General features: G+C 37.7%; 1 protein-coding gene across 1 annotated transcript; it reads right to left on the reverse strand.

Annotated features, from left to right (window-relative positions):
* Positions 1–1087: 1087 nt before the first annotated feature.
* Positions 1088–2642, reverse strand: LOC136386400 (heat shock transcription factor, X-linked member 3-like). Its single transcript, XM_066357833.1, has 3 exons — positions 2237–2642; positions 1592–1722; positions 1088–1321 (listed from the first exon to the last, which is right to left on the reverse strand). The coding sequence occupies exons 1-3, from the start codon at positions 2640–2642 to the stop codon at positions 1088–1090; spliced, it is 771 nt and encodes a 256-aa protein (XP_066213930.1).
* Positions 2643–22683: the final 20041 nt, after the last annotated feature.

The raw sequence follows: 22683 nt of genomic DNA on the forward strand, positions 1-22683 counted from the left end.
TTATGTTGCATACCCATCACCCAAAGTCAGATTGTCCTCTGTCATCTTCTATTTAGTTTTCTTTGTGCCCCTCCCCCTCCCCCTTTCCCTCTCCCTTTCCCCTCTCCCCCCGTAACCACCACACTCTTATCAATGTCTCTTAGTTTCACTTTTATGTTCCACCTACGTATGGAATAATGCAGTTCCTGGTTTTTTCTGATTTACTTATTTCACTTCGTATAATGTTATCAAGATCCCACCATTTTGCTGTAAATGATCCGATGTCATCATTTCTTATGGCTGAGTAGTATTCCATAGTGTATATGTGCCACATCTTCTTTATCCAGTCGTCTATTGACGGGCTTTTTGGTTGTTTCCATGTCCTGGCCACTGTGAACAATGCTGCAATGAACATGGGGCTGCATGTGTCTTTACGTATCAATGTTTCTGAGTTTGGGGGGTATATACCCAGTAGAGGGATTGCTGGGTCATAAGGTAGTTCTATTTTCAGTTTTTTGAGGAACCACCATACTTTCTTCCATAGTGGTTGTACTACTTTACATTCCCACCAACAGTCTACACACCCTTTAAATTCAGGATGATGCCTTACTCCAACAGAGCAATGCTACTGTCAAGAAGTTCTTGCAGCATGGCTAGCCAGTAGAGAGATATTTGGAGGGAGGGAAACAGCCATTCTCTCTCTCTCTCTCTTTTTTTCCTCATTGGATTCTTTATTTAATATTACAGTTTTGCTTTTCTTTATTAAAGCCAAAATAGATTTGTGGTTGCAGAGTGGAGATATTTTTCTGTTATAAGTGATCTTAGGGACTCACATTGTCCCTGTACTGCTCAGAAAGCAGAGTTGAACTCTGAAGAGCCCTCCTACTCCTCCTGGTCAGGGTGCTCCACAGGACCCTTGGGTGGGATCATGGCTGGAATGGCAGCAAGGATGATGGGTTGATAGATGTAGTAGTAAAACATCAGTGAGTCACCACCTGGGTGACCAGGGGTGCTTCTGGGCCCCTCCGCTGTGCCGCTGCTCTCAGCAGTGTGGATGGGAACAAGAGCGCCATTCCCGGATGTGCTCTCCCCCCTTGGGCCATCCGGGTCAATTGGGACATGGACTCCCATGGCATGGCTGGGGGACCCCAGGACCCGTGAGCTGGAATGACCCCATGGCACTGGATCCCTGATCATCAGGAGAGCTTTCCTGGGCCTTTTGATTGGCAGCTTCGGTGGCATCTGGAGTTGCTGTGCCGATAGGAGTCATCTGGTTGTCTTGTCTTGTCACGTTCTCCATGAGCCACGGCTTGTCTTTTTGGAAGTTAGAATTATGATATATCTGGAAAAAATTAATCATGTTAGTCATTCCAAGAGAAAATACATCTATTTGACACCACCTGACCTCTCAGGGTCTGTAGCCATCCCTACAGGTGTTCTAAGGGGTTCTAGTTTCATATGAAATCTATACTCCCATCTTTCCATAAATACTGCCCATGTGAAATAGAGTTCCCCCTGAAATAGAACCCTTTCAGTATATCATTCTCTTGCTCCACTAAAAAGACTGTCGAGTGACAGAGAAGGTGGGAAATGGGGGGACTTTCTACATTACCAGGATTCTGTTGTTCTCTGACAAATAACCTGAAGCATCACTTGGGTGTATTTTCTTGAAGCCATAGAGCAGGGGTCGGGAAACTTTTTGGCTGAGAGAGCCAGGAACGCCACATATTTTAAAATGTAATTCTGTGAGAGCCATACAACAACCCATGTAGTTACGCATTATCCAATAAAAATTTGGTGTTGTCCCAGAGGACAGCTGTGATAGGCTCCAGACACCTGCAACCATGAACATGAGCGGTAGGAAATGAATGGATTGTAATACATGAGAATGTTTTATATATTTTTAAAGGTTTTTTTAAATTTTTTTAATTCATTTTTTAGAGAGAAGAGAGACAGAGAGGGAGAGAGAGAGGAGAGAGAGACAGAGAGAGAAGGTGGGGAGGAGCTGGAAGCATCAACTCCCATATGTGCCTTGACCAGGCAAGCCCAGGGTTTCGAACCGACGACCTCAGCATTTCCAGGTCGACGTTTTATCCACTGCGCCACCACAGGGCAGGCTGTTTTATATTTTTAACGTTATTTTTTTATTATCAAAGATTTGTCTGCGAGCCAGATGCAGCCATCAAAAGAGCCACATCTGGCTCGGGAGCCATAGGTTCTCGACCCCTGCCATAGAGGTTCATCTAGTGGGTAAAACCGCTCAGCCAGGATGTCCCTGTCTGAGAGCCCTTCCCGCAAAGCACCTCCATCTGGAGGAGATCTTGATCTATGATGACGGAGTCTCCATTGTCACTCCAGCGCACGGAGGTAAATGTGGCGTCCTGCACTATCTCCCAAAGCTTTCTTGGGAAAGAATGGTGGCCAAGATCTTTCTTTCTTTCCATTTCACCGGAACCTTGAGTTGGCACCTGCAGTTGCGGGTTGTCTCTAGGGCATGGACCTCCGCTGCCATTGTCGTCTTGGTCCCTGAGTTCCCCAAATGGCGTCCGTGGGTACACAGCTGCATACAAGCATTTCACAGATGGGAGCCCTCTTGTTGGCTCTCCATACCCTGATGGGTGCAGCATGTCTTCGTCCATCTCATGGGTACTGTGCCTAGCCATGGCTAGGCTCAGAAATGCCTTCAGTCACAGCAGGGTGTCCTATATATAGTACTATCCTCAAAAGTCTAGAATCTTGGTCAGGGGGCAACCAGCGGCTTTCATCACTGTCATGTGATGTCACAATGGTGGCTCACTGTTGGGCCTTGGTCACGTGTGAGGGAGTGGACACTGCAGGGCCCCAAATTATCTCTTTCTAGAGGGTATAGGAAAATAAGTTTCAGGTTGCCAGGAAGGACTCCTCTCTGCTGAGGCAGCCTGACTTGTGCCTCCAGAAGAGCAGCATGTGCGTGGTTGCCCCATCTTCCTGTTCTAGGATCTTCTATTTTCCCATCAAAGATATTCCACAATTTATGTCTGTTGTGGTCTCATAATCCAGCTTTATGATCTCTGTTTTTCAGATGGGCATCCTCTGGTCATGGCCTCCCCGTGGTAAAGGTCAGAGATCAGCCATCTTGACCCAGGGCCAGAACCAGCCTGCCCTCTGCCTTTGTAAAGAAGCTGTATTGGCACACAGCGCTGCCCACTATTTATGTATTGTCTGTGGCTGCTTCCACACTGAAATAGCAGTGCTGAGTCCCTGAGACAGAGTCCATATGAGCCAGAGGCTAAAATATTTGCTGTCTGGCCCTTGACAAGAAGAGCTTGCGGACCTTTAACATAGAGCATGCTGCAGACAAGGCTGGCGAACAGAAATTCTACTGGGAGATCATAGAAGACAGGACAGTCCCTTGTTTTTTTTAACTGAAAGATGCAGTCCTTTCTTATGAGGTTATAGCTTTTGAGAAGTTGGGAATTTGGAGTTTCATTGGCAGAGATGTGGTATCATATTGGCTGTTGATTTTCCTTCCTTCCCCAGTGACATTCCGTTCTGTATACATTGTGACTGAGGCAGACACAGTGCACTCCTCAGTGTGCTGGGCGGGAGGACTGCAGGGGCAGAGCCCAACCTCAGTGCGTAACAGCCACCTCGTGCTCAGCCAGAGTCCTGACCTCACTCATACATCCCTGGAGAGAAAAGACACGCAGTGCCTGTATTACAATAGAAACACAGTAGATGTTTTATATTCCAGATTTCCCCCACTCTATCTACAGTGTGATACACAGATCCTCATCAGAACAGTCCTTTGTCATAAGGAGGTCAGGATTTTTGGGTTTTGATTTTCAATAGAAATGTCTCCTCAGTCTCTTTCTTAGGCTCCCAATCCTTCGATCTTAAATGTGAGCATCACCGAGGTAGACCCCTTGGTGCTACATGCTTATTCTTTTTTTTTCCTTTATTTTGCATTTTTCAGAAGTGAGAAGCAGGATGGGGGAAAGGGGGCAGACAGACAGACTCCTGCATGAGCCCGACTGGGATCCACCTAGCATGTCCGCCAGGGGCGACGCTCTGCCCATCTGGGGCATTGCTTCCTTGCAACCAGAGCCATTCTAACACCTGAGGTGGAGGCCATGGAGCCGTGCTCAGTGCCCAGGCCAACTTTGCTCCAATGGAGCCTTCGCTGCTCAAGGGAAGAGAGAGACATAGAGGAAGGAGAGGGGGAGGGGTGGAGAAGCAGATGGGCACTTCTTCTGTGTGCCCTGGCCGGGAATTGAACTCGCGACTTCCACAAGCTGGGCCGATGCTCTAAGGAGGAGCAAACTGGCCAGGGTTTACACATTTATTCTTTCCTGAGCTGTGATGTTATTCTTCAGTTCTAGACTTAAATTTATTGTTTGTGGGATGCCTCTGACTATATTTGCCACATCTGTCTCAAGTTCAGCATATTCAAAATGGAATCATTACACCTTTTCTCAACTTCCTTCCATATTCTGTTTTGGTTACTGACATGACTTGGTATCTTCTTCTTCCTCACCCCCCATATCTGTTCCATTCCAAGTGTATGCTGACTCTGCCTGGAACATCCTCCCTGTGGCTGCCCTAGTTGGTATTTGCTGTCTCTCCCCTGCACTGCTGCAATAATCTTTTCAGTCATTTGACTTTAGTCTTTGCACCCCACGAAAGTCAAGAGGGTTATTTTATATCTATGGGTAAAAAAAATGGAGGAACACTGAACTGGAAGTCACCAAGTGCAGTGGATCTGAACACTACGTAAAACAACGGGATTAGGCAACTTTATGTAATAAATTGAATGTTTCCCTCACCAATCTTGCAGAACACTGGCACCAACTATTCTATCCTATAGGGAAGAGATTGAAAAAGTCTTATCTGGAGAAGCTGATGAGCCCAAAAAGATAAAATAAACATGCAGACAGTAGGGGGTTACCAATGAACAGTCTGCCCACACACTCAGTAAGCAGGCTACCTCCCAGGCTCAGAGTGGTAATCAGTACTCTCACACATGAGGAGACAACCAAGGGTTAGCAAACCTTGTGAAAAGCATCCAATACAGAAATTAGAGACAAGAATAGAACCTAAAACAAGCAACTTATTAAAAAATTGTAGATAACATTTTAAAAAACAAAAAGATACTGAAGGAAGTAAAGACTTATAAAACAACCAAGAGTATACTCAGAGAAGGCATTACATAAGCATCAAGCAAGAAAAGGATGCTTTAAAATGAAATATTTTTTAAAATTCATTTTGGAGAGGGGAGGGGAAAAGAGAATGAGAAGGGGGAAGAAACAAGAAATATCAATTCCCCTATGTGCCTTGACCAGACAAACCCAGGGTTTTGAATCTGCGACCTCAGTGTTTTAGGTTGATGCTTTATCCACTGCGCCATCATGGGTCAGGCTAAAAGTGAATATTCATAGAATAGAGAATAAAGGAGTTTTTGAAACTAAACAGGAAATAGCAGATAGAGATGTTTAAGGTAATTAATTTTTAAACTCTGTTATTTTTCTGGGTGTTGTGATATTCATGGTAATTGGCATTTTTGAATATTGGTAAATTTTGTGATTGTTTCTCTCATCATAAATAAATTTTCTCATTTTGCCAAATAGCTAATTCTGTTTTTGTAATTTTGTTTTCATTTTCTTGACATGCACCCCCAAATTGTATAGAAACTTCTGGCCGCTCAACACCTGTGTCTTCTCTGAGGGCAAACCCATATTCCCCATTGCTCACATCAAAACTTTTGAAGTTCTTTGGCTCCTTTTCTTTCTCTCACAGCCCACATTAAATGTGGCAGTAATCTTGTTGGCTCTGCCTTTAAAATAGATGCATAACATCAGCACAGCTATAGCCATAAACAATCAGAGAATTCCCTTCTAAAAAACTGAAATCAGATAATGTCATTCCCTTACTCAAAATCGTCCAGCATCTCTGCACGCACTTAAACTGACTCCATGTGTCCTGGCTGACTGACTGCCTTTGCAACTGTATTCTCTTTCATTTACTCTGATCCAATCACACTGACCCCTTTTTTATTCCTAGAAGACACCAAGCAGGATGCTCTCACCTCAAGGCCTTTCTAACAACTGTTCCATCTTCTTGATAAGCTCCATATACCTGCAAGATAATCTCCCTAACTTCTTTCAAGTCTTGGCATAAATGTGATTTACTCAAGGAGGCCTATCATGACCATCTTATTTGAAATTCCAACCCACATTACTCCTGCTCCATGGCTTGGCATTGTCAACCTTGCATTCTCTGCTCTCTTTGTTTAATAGCACATCTTACCTATTAATGTGTTATATAGTGTATTTATTATGTTTACGTTTTTTGTATGTCCATTCCTATTATAATGATAGCTATGTGAGAGTAAGGATTTTGTTTGGCTTATTGATATATCACAAACACTTAAATTAGGGTCTGGCATGTAGGAGCTCAATAAATATAGGATGAATTTGAATATAATATACAGATATATGACTATATACACATATATGTATGCTGTAAATATATGACTGCACACACACACACACACATACATATATACTATAAACACACTATCTCTAGAAGGATACACAAAAAAGAAATAACACTGCCTGTTCTGAGAAAAAGAGTAAAAAGAATGCGTTTCACTGTATGCTCTTTAGCACTGTTTTAAATTTGAACCATATGAATAAGCTATCTTTTCCATAAGTGAATAAAAGAACAACTTAAATTAGATTTCATAGCACAGCTTTCTCCCATAGTAGGACCTCAGGAATATTATGGCTTTCTCAAAATCAATTTTTATTACTATTTAAATGTTTATATAGTTCTTTAAAATGCATGGATGAAATATAGTGGGCAATTGGGCAAGACAGAGCACAAGGCCCTCAAAAGAAACTCGGCTCCAAGATTATGAACTTGTACTTGGAAATCAGGTGCCTGTAAAACTAACACAATTTAATATGAATTAATAAGTAAAAAAAGAATATAAAAATCTAACTTGACCTGTGGTAGTGCAGTGGATAAAGTATCAACCAGAAATGCTAAGGCCCCGGTTCAAAATCCTGAGCTTGCCTGGTCAAAGCACATACCAGAAGCAACTACTACGAGTTGATGCTTCCTGCTACTACCCTACCCTATTCTCTCTCTCTCCCTTTCTCTCTCTCTCTCTCTCTCTCTCTCTCTCCCCTCTCTCAAAAAATAAAATGCAATACTTTTAAGAAAAAAAATCTAGTCACAAAATTAAATATATATCATTATCTTATTTACATTTTAAAACATCTCTGTATGTGATGTATACATAGAATAAATTCGGATAAGGGGAGCTTTTGAATTTTACTTTTTAAACTTTTTTGGGAACAAATCTGAAGCTTAAAGAAAGTTGCAAGAATAATAATAGTACAAAGAACACCCACACATTTTCTTCTATAAATTGACATATTAACATTTTACTGCATTCACTTTGTTATTTGCTATTTCTTTCCCATATAAATATACATCAACATGTATTCACCCACAAAACCATTCCAGAGTAAGTTACATAAAACTCTCTAGTCCTAAATAATAAATTATCTTATGTTTCCACAATACAATTGATAACTTCAAAAAACCTAGCATCGAGGCCCTGACCAGTTTGCTCAGTGGTAGAGCATTGGCCTGGCGTGCAGGGGTCCCGGGTTCGATTCCCGGCCAGGGCACAGAGGAGAGGCGCCCATCTGCTTCTCCACCCCTCCCCCTCTCCTTCCTCTCTGTCTCTCTCTTCCCCTCCCGCAGCCGAGGCCCCATTGGAGCAAAGATGGCCCCGGGCGCTGGGGATGGCTCCTTGGCCACTGCCCCAGGCGCTAGAGTGGCTCTGCTATACACCCGGAGGGGCAGAGCATCGCCCCCTGGTGGGCGTGCCGGGTGGATCCCGGTCGGGCGCATGCGGGACTCTGTCTGACTGTCCCTGTTTCCAGTTTCAGAAAGATACAAAAAAACAAACAAACAAACAAAAAAAACCTAGCATCGATACCATTTTTTAAATCTAATCTATCAGCCATATGCCATTTTTAGTTGACCTAGTAATTTCCTAGGTAGCACTGTATCATTCAGCATTGTCTTACAGAGACCATAAATTATTTCCTTAATTTTAAAGCAATTGTAGTTGTTTTAATTATCAGAGAGATAAAATAAGCAAAATATCATCTCCTTGAAATAATTACTTTTCACAGAGTCAACAATATATGGATCTTATGGAAGACTGCTTTGTTTTTCCAACAAGCTAAAAGTTGCTTCTAGGTACTTCATCTTCCTGACTGGATGCCAGGATACCAACTGGTACTGAATCCTGAGGCAGCCTGATACTTATAGGACCACAGACAAGAAAGGTAGGATTTCTTTGTCAGTACCTTCTGCAATCTGTCAAAGAACACAGAATCTTCTAGTCATGGCAGGAATGATCCTTGGATAATTTGTTGGTGAGTTGTGTTTTTTTAATCCAAAAAGCAGTTTTATTGTCCTGACATATGTATAAACGTCAAGAGAGAGAGACAGGTAGCGGGAGGGGAGAGAGAGATGAGAAGCATCAACTGTAGTTGCTTCACTTTAGTTTTTCATTGATTGCTTCTCATACGTTCATTGACCAGAGGGCTCAAGCTGAGCCAGTGACTCCATGCTCAAGCCAATGATCTTGAGGTTAATTCAATGACCTTGAGCTCAAGCAAGCAACCTTGGAATCATGTCAATGATCCCATGCTCAAGCTGGCAAGCCTGTGTTCAAACTTGGGAGCCCTTGCTCTAGACAGTGACTTCAGGGTTTCCAACACGGACCTCAACATCCCGGGTAACACTCAATCTTTTGCACCACCTCTGGTCAGGCTCCTGTCCTGACATATAAATGTGATGTTTCTATTTTCACAAAGAAAATATCATGAGCACTTAAAGGAAGATCAGAATCCATTCTTTTGAATTTTTCTTGTAAGTCCTAGTCAATGAATTTTCCCCGTTCTCTTTTAATTCCCCAGTGCTTATGGCAGCGCATCATTGCAACAATGTTTGAGTAATGCACTCCATTAGGGTCCCAAACATAATCACTGCAGAGCCCACGCAAGCCACCAGAGCCAGAGAGAGGCAAAGTATTAACAGACCTTAAGAAGTCCAATTTTCCTTCAAAAAGGCTCTTTTAGATTTTTAGAAGTATACATAAGTATTGTGTGCAATTAACAAAAGTCTCTAGTCAGGAATTACTTTTCAATTTTAAAAGAGCTGTTATGTTTTTCTCTAAAATAAAGAAAACCAATTCTTGACTGCAACATTAAAAGATGAATTTTGTTGGAGTGGATTTTGCCGGGCTTAGAACACCTGCCACACAGGCATTTTATTGAGCAAAAATTTTAAAAAATTATTCATAGTATCATTAAGAATGTGTTTATCAAGCCAATTGGAGATAATCAGTAAAATCACTAGCCATTTTTACAAAATCTTACTTCAGAGAAGTGGAGACTACAGTCACCAAAGAGGTATTATTATCACTATTTAAAGCACCATATGTACAGCATACATTAGCTATTTTCATTAGGAAAATTATTCCATTATCTATACATCATACAATACAAATTAAAGTCATTAGGGTAACTTTTACAATATTATATTGATAAAAAAATAAATTTGAATTCAACCACCTACAAAGTACTCTGCTGAGCCACAGCATAGTGGGTATTGAAAGTGGAAAGTAATGTTAAAAAGCCATTGCACACTTATTTTCCTCTTCAGTGGGGAGTGACAAAATGTATTCTGCAAATTTCCCAGTATTAATAAAGCACTCCACAGTAGGGGGGTAGGAAATGGGAGCCAAAAACAGTTCACTGGATTATGCTGTAAGGCATTTTTAAAGACCAAGAACATTAAGACCTGACATATTAATAATTCTTATTATATCAGCCCTGCACAGAAAAATGGAGCTTGCAGATGACTGTTCTTCCTCTTCCTGTCCTTTCTCAAGCTTTTAGCCAGCATTTCTTACCTTCACCTCAGTCACAGAGCAGAAAGAAAAGCTATGTAGAGGGGAAACTGAACTGAGAGAAGGTTAAAGGTGGAATATTGAATAGTATTTTTTAAAAAAAGCCTGCTTTGTATGTGAAGAAATTATTTTTTCCTAATGGTGACAAGAATGATGCTTATTAAATTCATGCACAATAATACACTAAAAGCAAGTAAATGCTTCGGTACACAGCATTTTTAAAGACCAAGAACATTAAGACCTGACAAATTAATAATTCTTATTATATCATCCCTGAACAGAAAAATGGAGCTTGCAGGTGACTGCTCTTCCTCTTCCTGTCCTTTCTCAAGCTTTTAGCCAGAGAGAGAGAGAGAGAGAGAACACCCAAAAAAATCAAGAATACTTAGACGAGTATAAAAACTATACAGAGTTCTACAGTGTATTTAATTGTATCATCTCCTTCTGTGACACTGTCCCACCACCACCACCATCCCATGAAATATTTTGCCACAGAATAAAAGGCAGAGCCATTCACAATAAATATTTCTCATCATAACTGCTGAAAGGTGATCACAGCAAAGCGTTAAGAGTTTGCTAATAGAATTTGAAGGGGAACAAATTTGCTTAATCATTACATTCTTCCTGTGCTGAAGAAAGTTTTTATCATGTTATATATTAGAAGGATACCAACCACTACTAAAATCCACAGACAGGAAAAATAATTTTATATAGCTTATAGAACAAGATCAGGTATTCAGACTTTTTTTTAACACCAAATAAATATAAACATTTTCACAAATTAAATATTCATTTTTCATGTGAAGCATATGATTTTTAACCAGTCTCAAACAATTTAACAGAGCATCTCAGGGACAGAGCATTTCAAATATGGAATCTCAGGGGACTACTTGAAACCTTGTCACAAATAAACAAACAACTGAAACATTAGGATTGCATAATCAATTGCATCGTCTTCTTGTCTGTTTGGAGACTGCCGTGAATTCAAAAGTTTTTCTGAATTTTTCATTTCTAACTAATCTCATTTCAGAATGAAGTTAAGAGAAAAGGAGACAGAAAGTTTTATCATCACTTTACCATTTCAATAAGAGGCCTCTATACTTGAAATCTAAAAAGAACCACATGTTGTTATTTCAATTAATTGAATAAAAGTGAAATGTCAGTTTCTATAGCACATTAGCCTTATTATAAGTGCCCAATAGCCATGTGACTAGTGGTTATCATAACAGACAGTGCAGACACAGAACATTTCTAACTCCATAGAAAGTTATACTCGGTGTTTCTATGCTTAAACTAATTTTAAGTGATCAGTGATAAAATGTCCTTTAGAGCCTCAATAAAATGTATGTACTTTTTTAACGATCAAACATTGCCTTAACATTTATTATTGCTGATTGTGGAGAGATGATTCCAGATACCCATGCATTACAACACTTGAGTACCTGCAATGACAAATCCAAAGACTACTGACAAGAGAATGAACACAAGGTATCATTTTATCTATTCTTGTCTACATGTCTCTAAGAATATTACATAACTCTATTATTCCAAACTGTGTATGCATGCTACAGTTACCTGAAATGTTCAAGAAATGGAGTACTCTGATTAAAATAATTTTGACTTGATGTTTGAACCATAATTACAATTTCAACACACTTATTGATAATCCTTCTAAAATATAATATATATAAGCCCATTTCTCTGGCTTGCTTTTGCAACATAATTGAATCTGCCTTTGAAGACTCATGGTCCTGCAGGGCCACAATCTCATCACACTGAGCATCTGTGACCCCTGTAAAGCAGTGGTCCTCAACATTTTTTGGGCCACGGACCGTTTTAATGTTATAAAGTATTTTCATAGATGGCCTTTAGGGTGGGACGAATAAATGCACAAAATAAAATTATGCGACCGACATAAAAACTGTGGTATTTTTAAATATAACTGTCGAACTTATGATATTTATTGGGCTAAGTTAAAGGAGGAATGAGCATATCCTCATTATTCAGGCTGTATTTAAATTTGTTATTCTGACAACGTTTCATGTCTGACATCAATATGTAATATGATAGGTTCAGACTCGCTACCAATCATGAACCTACAGCAATAAAAATAAACATGAATCCACTGTGTACTCGTATGCAACTTTATTAGAAGCGTCCTCTTAACATTGCACCAACAACATAACATGAGTAGCACCAACAACATAACATGAGTAACATCCTCTCTGCCTCCAAACACTTTCCAGTCACTATGGTAATGTTTAAACATGTCTAAAAAACAAGATACAACACAAAAATAAATATAAAGTGCATGAAAAATACAACTCACCATTGTTATGAATATTGTAAGTTAAGGGTTATTTATTATAATGTTTATATAGAATGAGAGCTAGTAGCCTATCTCTCAACAACCATAACACTAAATCAGTGAGAGCCCTGAGCTTGTTTCTCTGCAACAAGATGGTCCCATCTAGGAGTAATGGGAGATAATGACACCCGTAGTGTGTTGCTTATGTCCAGTCTATTCCGTAATTTTGTTTTGGTTGATGTCACTGCAGAAAAACCCGCTTCACACAAATAGGATATCAGAAATGGCAACAGGGTTTTTAGTGCTTTTGTGGTGATCTCGGGGTATCCTGCCATGACTTGAATCCAGAATACCAGCAGAGTTGTAGTCTCGAACATATTTTTAAGGCTGCCGTCATTTGCGATCTCCAGTAGTTGATCCTCTTCTTGCATAGACACGCTGGATTCACCTGGTTTGTGGACATATGGATCGCGGATTCATTCCTTGGCAATTCGTGGGTCTTTTGTGGTTGGGAAGTAGCGTTCAAACTCTTTTAAAAGCAAATACAGGTGATCGTGCACCAGCTGGGACAATGAAGGCTTGGGCTCAGTCTCTTCCAAAATTCCCGTGAATGTTTGAAACATGTCAAATATACACCTATTCATGCGTCATCCCCATAAATCCAGTTTGGCTTTAAATGCAGCTACTTTATCTGCCAACTTGAAGACAAGTTGTCATTTTCCCCTGAAGTGACCAATTGAGTTCATTGAGGAGGTTAAATATGTCGCACAAGTAAGCGAGTTTTGCGACCCATTCCTCATCACTGAAATGTGCTGCTAGTGGTGACTTTTTTTCTGAGAGAAATCTCTGCCGTGGCTCTCAAAATTCAAACACTCTGGCCAGGGACTTCCCTCGGGATAACCATCTTATTTCTGTGTTTAAGAGAAGGTGTCTGTGCTCCGCATTCATTTCCTCACAAAGCTGCTCGAACAGGCGTGAGTGAAGGGCGTGGACTTTGATGTGGTTATAACTTTAATAACATCATTCAATAGGCTGTTAAGTTCCGGTGGTATATTTCGGCTAGCCAGCATTTCCCTGTGAATGACACAATGCGTAGACTCGCATTCAGGTGCAACCTCCTTAATCCGAGTAGTTAAACCAGACATCCTTCCGGTCATGGCAGCAGCTCCATCTGTGCATATGCCAACACAAAAAGACCATTTCAGTTTTCCTGATATATAGTCATCCAGCGATTTAAATAGTTCTGCGGCTGTGGTTTTGGTTGGCAATGATAGTGCACATAACATATCTTCGTGCACATCCTCTTAATAAAAATAACGCACGTAAACAAGTAGCATTGCCTTGTTGTCAATATATGTAGATTCGTCAACCTGGAGAGAGTACCATAGTGATTTATTAATTCTTTCCAACAATTTTGATTCAATGTCCTCTGCTATTTGCTCAGTGCACCATGTGATGGTGGTAGCTGAAAGAGGCATCTGTGATATCTTTTTTAACCGCAGCCTCTTCTAGAAGTTCACAATAAATGTCTTTAGTGGCTGGAAGGATCAATTCTTCACCAATGGTGAATGGCTTCTTAGCCTTAGCAATACAATTAGCCACCAAGTATGATGCTCTCAGTGCACTCGCATTTATTGATGTAGTGGCCACCAGTAATTGTTTCTGTCCTTCTTGTTCATGCTTTTTTCTTTCGAAATATTCAGAAGGCTTGTCTTTTAAAGTAGGGTGCTTGGTCTCCAAGTGGCGAAGCAGTTTTGAAGGCTTCATTGCCTCATTTCTTAGCCGGTCGCCACATATTATGCAGAGCGGCCTTGATGTGTGAGAATCACCAGTTGCGATAAATCCATACTTCAAGTAGGACTCCTGGTATTGTCTGTTAAATGAAGCCTTCTTTTTCTTCCAGGTCGTAGGTTCTTCTTCTGTCTCCTCACTGGCCCTTTTCCACTTCACAAAAAAACTTTCGATGAAATTTTTTCACTCATTTTGCTAGTTTATGGGTTTGATTTTAGCAGCAACGTATCATGTGACCGAGACAAGCATCAGGAGTGAGTTTTAGACGGATGTAACAGAGGGAATCTGGTCATTTTAAAAAAATAAAACATCGTTCAGACTTAAATATAAATAAAATGGAAATAATGTAAGTTACTTATTCTTTCTCTGCGGACCAGTACCAAATGGCCCATGGACCAGTACTGGTCCATGGCCCAGGGGTTGGGGACCACTGCTGTAAAGGATAGGAGGGGAATGGCTGCAGTCAGTGCTCACTCTGGGGTGACATACCCTAGAGGTTGGATTTGGGATTTAATATCTTATATGTGGTATATTTTTATTATAACTTGCCTCTTTCATCTAAAAGTTGAGTTTCAGAGAATAAAAACAAGTTTACATTATCTGAGGCTTCTCGTGAGTGGGGGCTCATTCATTTTGAAATTGTGTTAAAATTAGAAAGCAATTAATAGTCATGTTGTAATCCCAGAATAGCTCTTTGAACTTCTTATCAGAATGCTCTGTGATATGTTTAAAGCATTTAATTTTTAATTCCCAGTTAAATTGTTTATTTTTTTATTTAAAATTGTGGGGTTTTTTTCATATTAGAAGATGATAACAGAGAAAACAACATTGGAGAAACAAAGACTTAATCTTCCCATGAAGTTTGATAAAGAAAGTTTATGACATTATTATCTCAGTTTAAGAATATGTCCCTAGATAGAAAATAAAATGCTGGAGGAAATTAAAAGAAAGCAATAGAAATAAAAATAAATAAGAGTCATCAATGACTTCATTCTTTTCTTGCTTAGTTCCAAGTCCCAACCACTGAGCTGGAAATAGAAACCAAGCTGAAGGCTCAATGAGTGAGTATTCAGTCCTCAGCAACCCTTGTGAACAGAGTCAACCTGTGGGTGAGACCCACTGAAACAAACTCATACTGCAACTCAGAGAAGAGAAAAGCTTGGCATATACTTCTTTGAATTCAAGATCTAAAATTCCACCACTATTGAAATGTTCCTTCCACTTCATTTACTTATATTGCCCTTTTAGAAACATTTCACATCCTACCTTCTCTATGTAAAGTTGTCTAGATACTAATCTTTTTCTCCTCTAAAATACTAAAGTTAATTCACTGCTTTCCAACATCATTTTAAATCAGTTATGTTATTCTTCTGATCATAAAATTAAATGTGCTATTCTTAAAAATATAACCTATAGCAAGTTCTAAAGAATAAAATAAAAATCAGCCATAATCTAAACAAAAGGAAATAATCCCTATTAGGACTTAAATAAGTTTTCATTTTTATACATCGTAAATGTACAGCTACATTTTTTGTTTCAGAATCTGGAAAACATTCTGCTCGTGGTTATATTTTTCATTTATCACTACTGAATGAACACTTTATGTTTTCAATATATTTTTAAAGTGAAGTGGTTACGAGGGGTGAGGAAGGGGAAGGGAGTAAAGGGGGACAAATATATGTATTCTCCATAGGTGGAATACAAAAATGAGACTCATGGACATAGATAAAAAATGAAGTGGTTATGGGAAAAGACTAATGAATAGGGACAAAATACACAATGCAATCAATAGTTCAAATGCTATAGAAACGTTCATCTGTAACCTATGTATCTTATTGATCAATGTCACCCTATTAAATTTAATTTCAAGAAAAAGACATTTTTTAAAAAAAAACAGATTAATAGAAATTTTACTTCCAATTTAAGTAAGTAAACTTCTAAAATTATCCTCTGCCAAATTGAAAACTATAAATTAAAAGCACACAGATTTTAGAGAAGAGTCCAAGTTTGGAGGAAGCAACTGGCATAGAATAAATTTTATGTTTTTATATCAAAGAATGAATCACCGGCAAATCTCAACTACAGGAAATGCCAAAGAAAGTTCATCAGATGGAAAAAGAGTGATGCCAGCGGGAATCTTAGATCTTCAGGAATGAGTGAAGAGACTCAAAATAATGTACATCTTTCAGTGAAAATGACAGATCATTTTATTTTTAATGTCTTTAAAATATACACAGCTATTTAAAGCAAACATAGTATTTTCTCTTCTGGAGTTAAAATGCAAGTAGTTGTAACATATATGACAAATATTACATACAAAGAAGGTGAGGAGGGGTGGAAAGTAAACCTATGTAGCTATAGAGTTACAATATTTTCTGTTAAGTGGTAAAATATTAATTCTTAGAAGGCTGTCACAACTTCAAAATGTATACTGTAATTTCTAGAGTAACCATTAAGGCTTAATTTTAGTTAAAATTTAGTAGATTAATTAAAATAAAATTCTAAAACACATTAAAAGAATCTAAAGGAGGAAAGAGTAGGAAGGACAAAAAGACAGAAATAAGAGAAAACAAATGAAAACCAATAGTAGATCTAAAGACAGCAATAGCACTATAATAGATGACACACTCCAATTAAAAGGTAGAAAATATTTCCTGACCTGTGGTGGTGCAGTGAACAAAGCCTTGACCTGAAATGCTGAGGTTGCTGGTTCGAAACCCTGGGCTTTCCTGGTCAAGGCACATATGGGAGTTGATGCTTCTTGCTCCCCCCCTTCTTTTTCTCTCTCTTTCTCTCTCTTCTCTCTAAAATGAATAAAGTCTTTAAAAAATAAGTAAAAGGTAGAAAGTAACAAGAATGCTAAAATTCAAGTCTCTGTCTCAAACATACTTTACTTTTTTATGTCTATAACATATATACATTAAATATGACACAGATATATGGGGAAAATAGATTGAGAAGATAAATTATGCAGACAGTTAGCTTAAGAAAGCTGCAATCTCTATATTCATAACAGCTAAAAGAAACTTGAAGGCAAACAATATTACTAAAGTGAAGTGGAACATTTTATAATAATAACAGGATCAATTTTTTCAGAAAAATGTAAATGTACATGTGATTAATTACAGAACTTTAACATCTGTGAAACAGGAACCAACAGACCTAAAGAGGGAAATAGACATTTCCAAAATCACAGCAAGAGATTTTAGCACCCTGTTTTCAGTAATTAATGAAATATCTAAACAAAAATCAAGTTACACATAGAGCCTGACCAGGCAGCAGTGTAGTGGATAGAGCATTGACATGGGACACTGAGGACCCAGGTTCACAACCCCTAGGTTGCCAGCCTGAGTTTGGGCTCACCAGGTTGAGCGTGAGGTTGCTGGCTTGAATGTGGGACCATAGACATGACTCCATGGTTGCTGTTTCAGCCAAAGGTCACTGGCTTGAAGCCCAAGGTCATTGGCTTGTGCCCAAGTTTGCTGGCTTGAGCAAGGGATCAACTTGCTCTGCTGTAGCCCCCCAGTCAAGGCACATATGAGAAGGCAGTCAATGAACAACTAAGGAGTCACACAAAGTATTGATGCTTCTCATCTCTCTCTCTCTCTTCCTGTCTGTCTGTACCTGTGTGTCCCTCTCTCTGTCTTTCTCTCTGTCTCTGTCACACAAAAAAAGTTATGCATAGAAGTTCTGAACAATGGTAGCAACCAAGTTGACCTAACTGATACTTAGAGACTATGACAGCCAATAACTACAGAATATACATTATTTTCATATATACATGGTACATTTACCAAGAAAGACCATATGTATAATCATAAAACCGATTTCAGTGTTTCCAGAAATAAACGAAATCACACAGCGCACAACAGAATTACATTCAGAACTAATAACAATAGGAATTTATGAAATCTTCAAATACTTGGAACTTAATCAAGATACTTCTAAATAATCCATGAGTTGAAGAAGAAATGATAAAGAAAATGAGAAAACTAAAAGTTATTTCTAATTGAATTATAATAAAAATAAAACGGGTCAAAATATGGTATTTTGAAGGAAACATAGTTTTGAATGGTTATATTGGAAAAGAAGAAAAAACTAATACAAATGACCTCAATTCTCACCTCAAGGAGCTAAAAAGATAGAAAGTAAAACAAAAGTAGGTCAAAGGAAGAAAATAAATGAAAGAACAGAAATGAACATAGTAGACAATACAGAAAATTAATAAAACCAGAAAACTAATTCTATGAAAACATCCATAAAATTAATTTTTAAAAATCTAGCTCAGTTGATTTAAAAAAGAGAGAAAATGTAGATCATTATCAAAAATGAAAAAAGTTAGCAAAGCATGTCCCAAAGACATTAATAATTTTAAAAATAGTTTGATGAGCTTTATTTTAATAATTTAATTAATTGACCTATTTAAAATGGACAAATTCTTGAATATATAACTCACCAAATTTAAGGGCATAAAACAAATATTTTTCAAAACATAAAGAATGAGAGATCTCCTGCTAAATGGTTTTATGAAGCCAACATTATTTTGATACCAAAACTTGAAAAATACCAATATTTGACATGAAAATAGATGCAAATATTTTTAATAAAATATTAATAAACCAAATCCAATCAAAAGGTAACACAATCACTAACTGAAATTTATTCCATAAATGCAGGGTTATTTTACCATTACAAAATAAAGCAATATAATTCACCACATTGGTAGAATAAAGGAGAAAAAAATTTACTATTTCAATATATGTAGAAAACCATTTATGGTTAAAAATAAAAAGAAACATACTCACAAGAAATTAAGAAAAGGAAAAAGCCCTTCAGTCTAATTAATAGCACCTATTAAGTAAAAAAAATAAAAATCTAAACAAAATATTTAATGATGCACCATTAAACATTTTCACCTAAATGTTATACAGATATCTTAGCTATTGCAAAAAGGCAAGAAAAAAAATAGAAAACATTAAAATTAGAAAGAAATAAGTGAAATGGTCTCTCTTTTCAGATGACATGATTATTTATGTAGAAAATCCTACAGAATTTACAAAACAATGGAACTAACAAATAAATCTATCAAGGTCACAGGATACAAAGTAAATATTTAAAACTCAATCATGTTTTTATATACTGGCAAATGAGAAGGAAATAATATTTTAAAAATTATTTGATAATTGCCTCTTTCCTAAAATATAAAAAATTTAGAAAAAACAACTTAAAAAAATAAAAGATCTCATTGAAAACTACAAAACATCGCTGACAGAAATTAAAAACATATCAGGAGAAAGACATGATCATAGACTAGAAAATTCCAGGTTGTTAAGATGCCAATTTCCACAAATTAATCTGTAGATTCAATACAATGCAAATAAAAATTCCAACAGGGATTTTTGTGCAGAAATTTTTAAGTTAATTCCAAATGTATATGAAAATATAACTGACCTAGATTTTGCCAATGCAATTTTTAATAAGAAAAAAATTTTAAAACTTACCTGATTTCAAGACTTACTATAAAGCAACAGTAATCGAGTGTGATATGAAGGAAAGTATAGGCATACATATTGATCAAAGGACAAATAGTAGTCCAGAAATAAGCCCAAATAAATGGTCAACACACACATCAACAAAGATGTCAAGGCAATTCAGTGGAGAGAGAAGCATCTTCTAAATAAATAGTGTTGAAACTGTATATCTATACAGAAAAAATATATATACTGTTGACCTTTACCTCAACCCATATTTATAAAATCACTCAAAATGGACCATAAACCTCAATATAAAAATAATAATATAAAGTTTTAGAAAGAAACAGAAGATTTTTATGACATTGGGGTAGGCACATTTTTCTGACAAGTCCCAGAAATAAATAATTATAAAAGAAAATAATTATCAAATTAATTTTTATCAAACTTTAAAATTTTTGCTATTCAAAGTTTTCACCTTTAAGAAGATAAAAATACAATCACAAACTGGGAGAAAATATTCTGCAGTATATTCCTTTCACAAAGAATATGTATTCAGATTATATATAGAGTTTTATAGCTCAATGAGAAAAGAAAGCACTTTGAAAAAATTAAAAATGAACAAGATTATAAATTGACACTTCACCCCCCAAAAAAAATACACAGATGGGCAATAAGCACTTAAATAGATGCTCAACATATCAGTCGTCAAGGAAATGTAAATTAAAACCATATTGCCATACCAACTAGAAACATTCATTAAAAATGGCTAAAACTAAAAGTTCAAGTTCTAGTGAGGTTATGGAGCAATTAGTATTTTAATATGTTATCAGGGAGAATATAAAAGAGCACTTTTTTTTTTTGAAAACATGTTGACAGTTTCTTAAAAATATACACATACACCTATTATAAACCTCAGCCATTTCCTTCCTAAGTATTTACCCAAGAAGAATGAAAGCATAGGCATAAATGTAGTTTTCTCCTTCACTATTATATTGATGACACAAAACGACCTAGATGAAAAAAAGTTCTTACCTAACTATTTTTTGTTTCAGTATAGATGTTGTCTAACATCACAGTAACAAAAATATTCAAGATAGAATCATTTAATAGTGTGTAATCAGGTGAAAGTTTCCATTTATTTTTTTTTTGTGTGTGTGAGAGAGACATAAGGACAGACAGACAGGAAGGGAGAGAGACGACAAGCATCAATTCTTCACTGCAGCACCTTAGCTGTTCCTTGATTGCTTTCTCATATGTGCCTTGACTGGGGGGCTACAGCAGAACGAGTGACCTCTTGCTCGAGCCAGCGACCTTGGGCTCAAGCTGGTGGGCTTCTGCTCAAACCAGATGAGCCCATGCTCAAGCTGGCGACCTCAGGGTTTCAAACCTGGGTCTTCTGCGTCTCAGTCCAGTGCTCTATTCACTGCACCACCATCTGGTCAGGTGAAAGTTTCAATTTCTAAATTTTAAGTAACTAAAAGTTGCCTAAGTTTGGTTGTAATTTCTTTAAGTGCTTCAATTCAAGTGTTGTTTTCAAGTAATCAATCCTTCAACTTTTAAAATCAAAGAACAATTTTCTCAAGGAATGATAACCATCCTCACGTACTGAATTGCCACTCCATTATTTGCTTTTGTAACAATGCTAGTGTTTAGTTTTCAAATTAGTGTTGGAGATATTTGATAGAAACAGAATACTTGAAGTTCTTGTAGAGTTTTAAATTTTGATTAAAATAGCGCATTTATATATTTTTTTGTTTCCACTTAGATACAGAAGCAAGAAAAGTTTGAAAAGTAAAGTCTAACAGTGGTTCACAAAATCTTTTTTATTTCACTGCCAACAGCATCAGTGTACCCTGCAGAATGTCAACCGTTAACATATTCCATCCCTGGACTGGCACAGGACTAAGAAATTGACTTTACCATCTGGCTTCCTAACATTTTTATCAGGTCTTTTTAATTAAGTTCAAATCGTGATCTCTACCTTTCCCTGCTTCTACCTTTTTCAGTGCTATTAAGACTGAACTCATTTCCAGAGCACCACAGTGTGCTCAAGTGGAACTTAAATTGAATAGTATTTTCCCCCAGGTTTTCACACCTTACATATGCTAGCAAAAGTCATGTCATGCTTGCCCAGTAGTGCATATAATTCAATTTTTGTTTTATTAAGATATGAAGATGACCATTACATTAAAAAGCCTGGCAGCTTTAAGAGACCTAAGTGAAAAATGGGACTATAGTTAGACAAATTAAAGATCTCTGCAATGTAAGGAAAAAGAAATGAAGAGTGTTGAAATTTGGCTCTTGAACTTAAACTGCTGAAACAATGTGTATAATGGAAATATTAAAGCATTTTCAAGTTAAACTTAGTGTTGCACTTTCTTGTAAAAATACTTCCACAGGGCTTGTGAGAAGATGAAAAACTGGTCCAATTTGGTTATTTCCGATCTCTTATGTTAATTTTAACTGATCTCCATTCAATAAAAGTCTAACCTCTACCACAGAAAAGCTGGTTAGGCAGTGAAAGCTCATTTTTTCCTTGTCTGTGATAGTAAAGCTGACTGGAGGTTGTCTTACAGGGAGTCTGAAAATTATTTTTTTTAAAGAGAAAGTGTAGAGCAGTCATTCCAATAGAGTAAGCTTACTGCCATGATGATATTCACCTCAAGTTGGTCTCATATTCATATAAAACTGATTTCTGGGAAAGCAGAGTGGTCTTTGAGGGAGGAGGCGGAGAGAAGCTTCACAGGATGAAAACTCAATTGTATTTTTAACAAACATGTAAATCTCTAAAGATATTTTTCCAAACATCAAAACTACAACTAGACTACAGAACAACCAGAGCCGTCTGAAATGGAGATGAATGGAAGCCCTACAACTAAGGATTTAAAGAAGCTATATCAAGACTAGTGGGACAGGCAGAGTCACAGAATGGGCTGGTCCCACACCCACATGTGACAATTTGAGATCAGGAGGGACATCTCAGCTACAGAGGTTCTGTCCCCCTGAGGAGCGAGGAGTGTCAGCACCACACCAGGCCTCCCAACCCAGAGTTCCAAAACCAGGAAGAGAAGTCCCCATAACTTCTGGCTGTAAAAATCAGTGGGGATTGAGGCTGAGTGAGACAGAGGGCTGCTGAAATCACAAGCAATTCT

This window comes from Saccopteryx leptura, chromosome X (assembly GCF_036850995.1).
Source record: "Saccopteryx leptura isolate mSacLep1 chromosome X, mSacLep1_pri_phased_curated, whole genome shotgun sequence".
Lineage (NCBI taxonomy): Eukaryota > Metazoa > Chordata > Mammalia > Chiroptera > Emballonuridae > Saccopteryx > Saccopteryx leptura.

Excerpts from the sequence above, each read along its gene's own strand:
- LOC136386400 (XM_066357833.1), bottom strand. The coding sequence starts at position 2,642 with ATGGCTAGGCACAGTACCCATGAGATGGACGAAGACATGCTGCACCCA. Across the intron at positions 1,723-2,236 it reads AGGGACATCCTGGCTGAGCG|AATTACATTTTAAAATATGT; the intron begins GTTTTACCCACT and ends TGGCTCTCACAG. Across the intron at positions 1,322-1,591 it reads CAGAGAACAACAGAATCCTG|ATATATCATAATTCTAACTT; the intron begins GTAATGTAGAAA and ends AATTTTTTCCAG.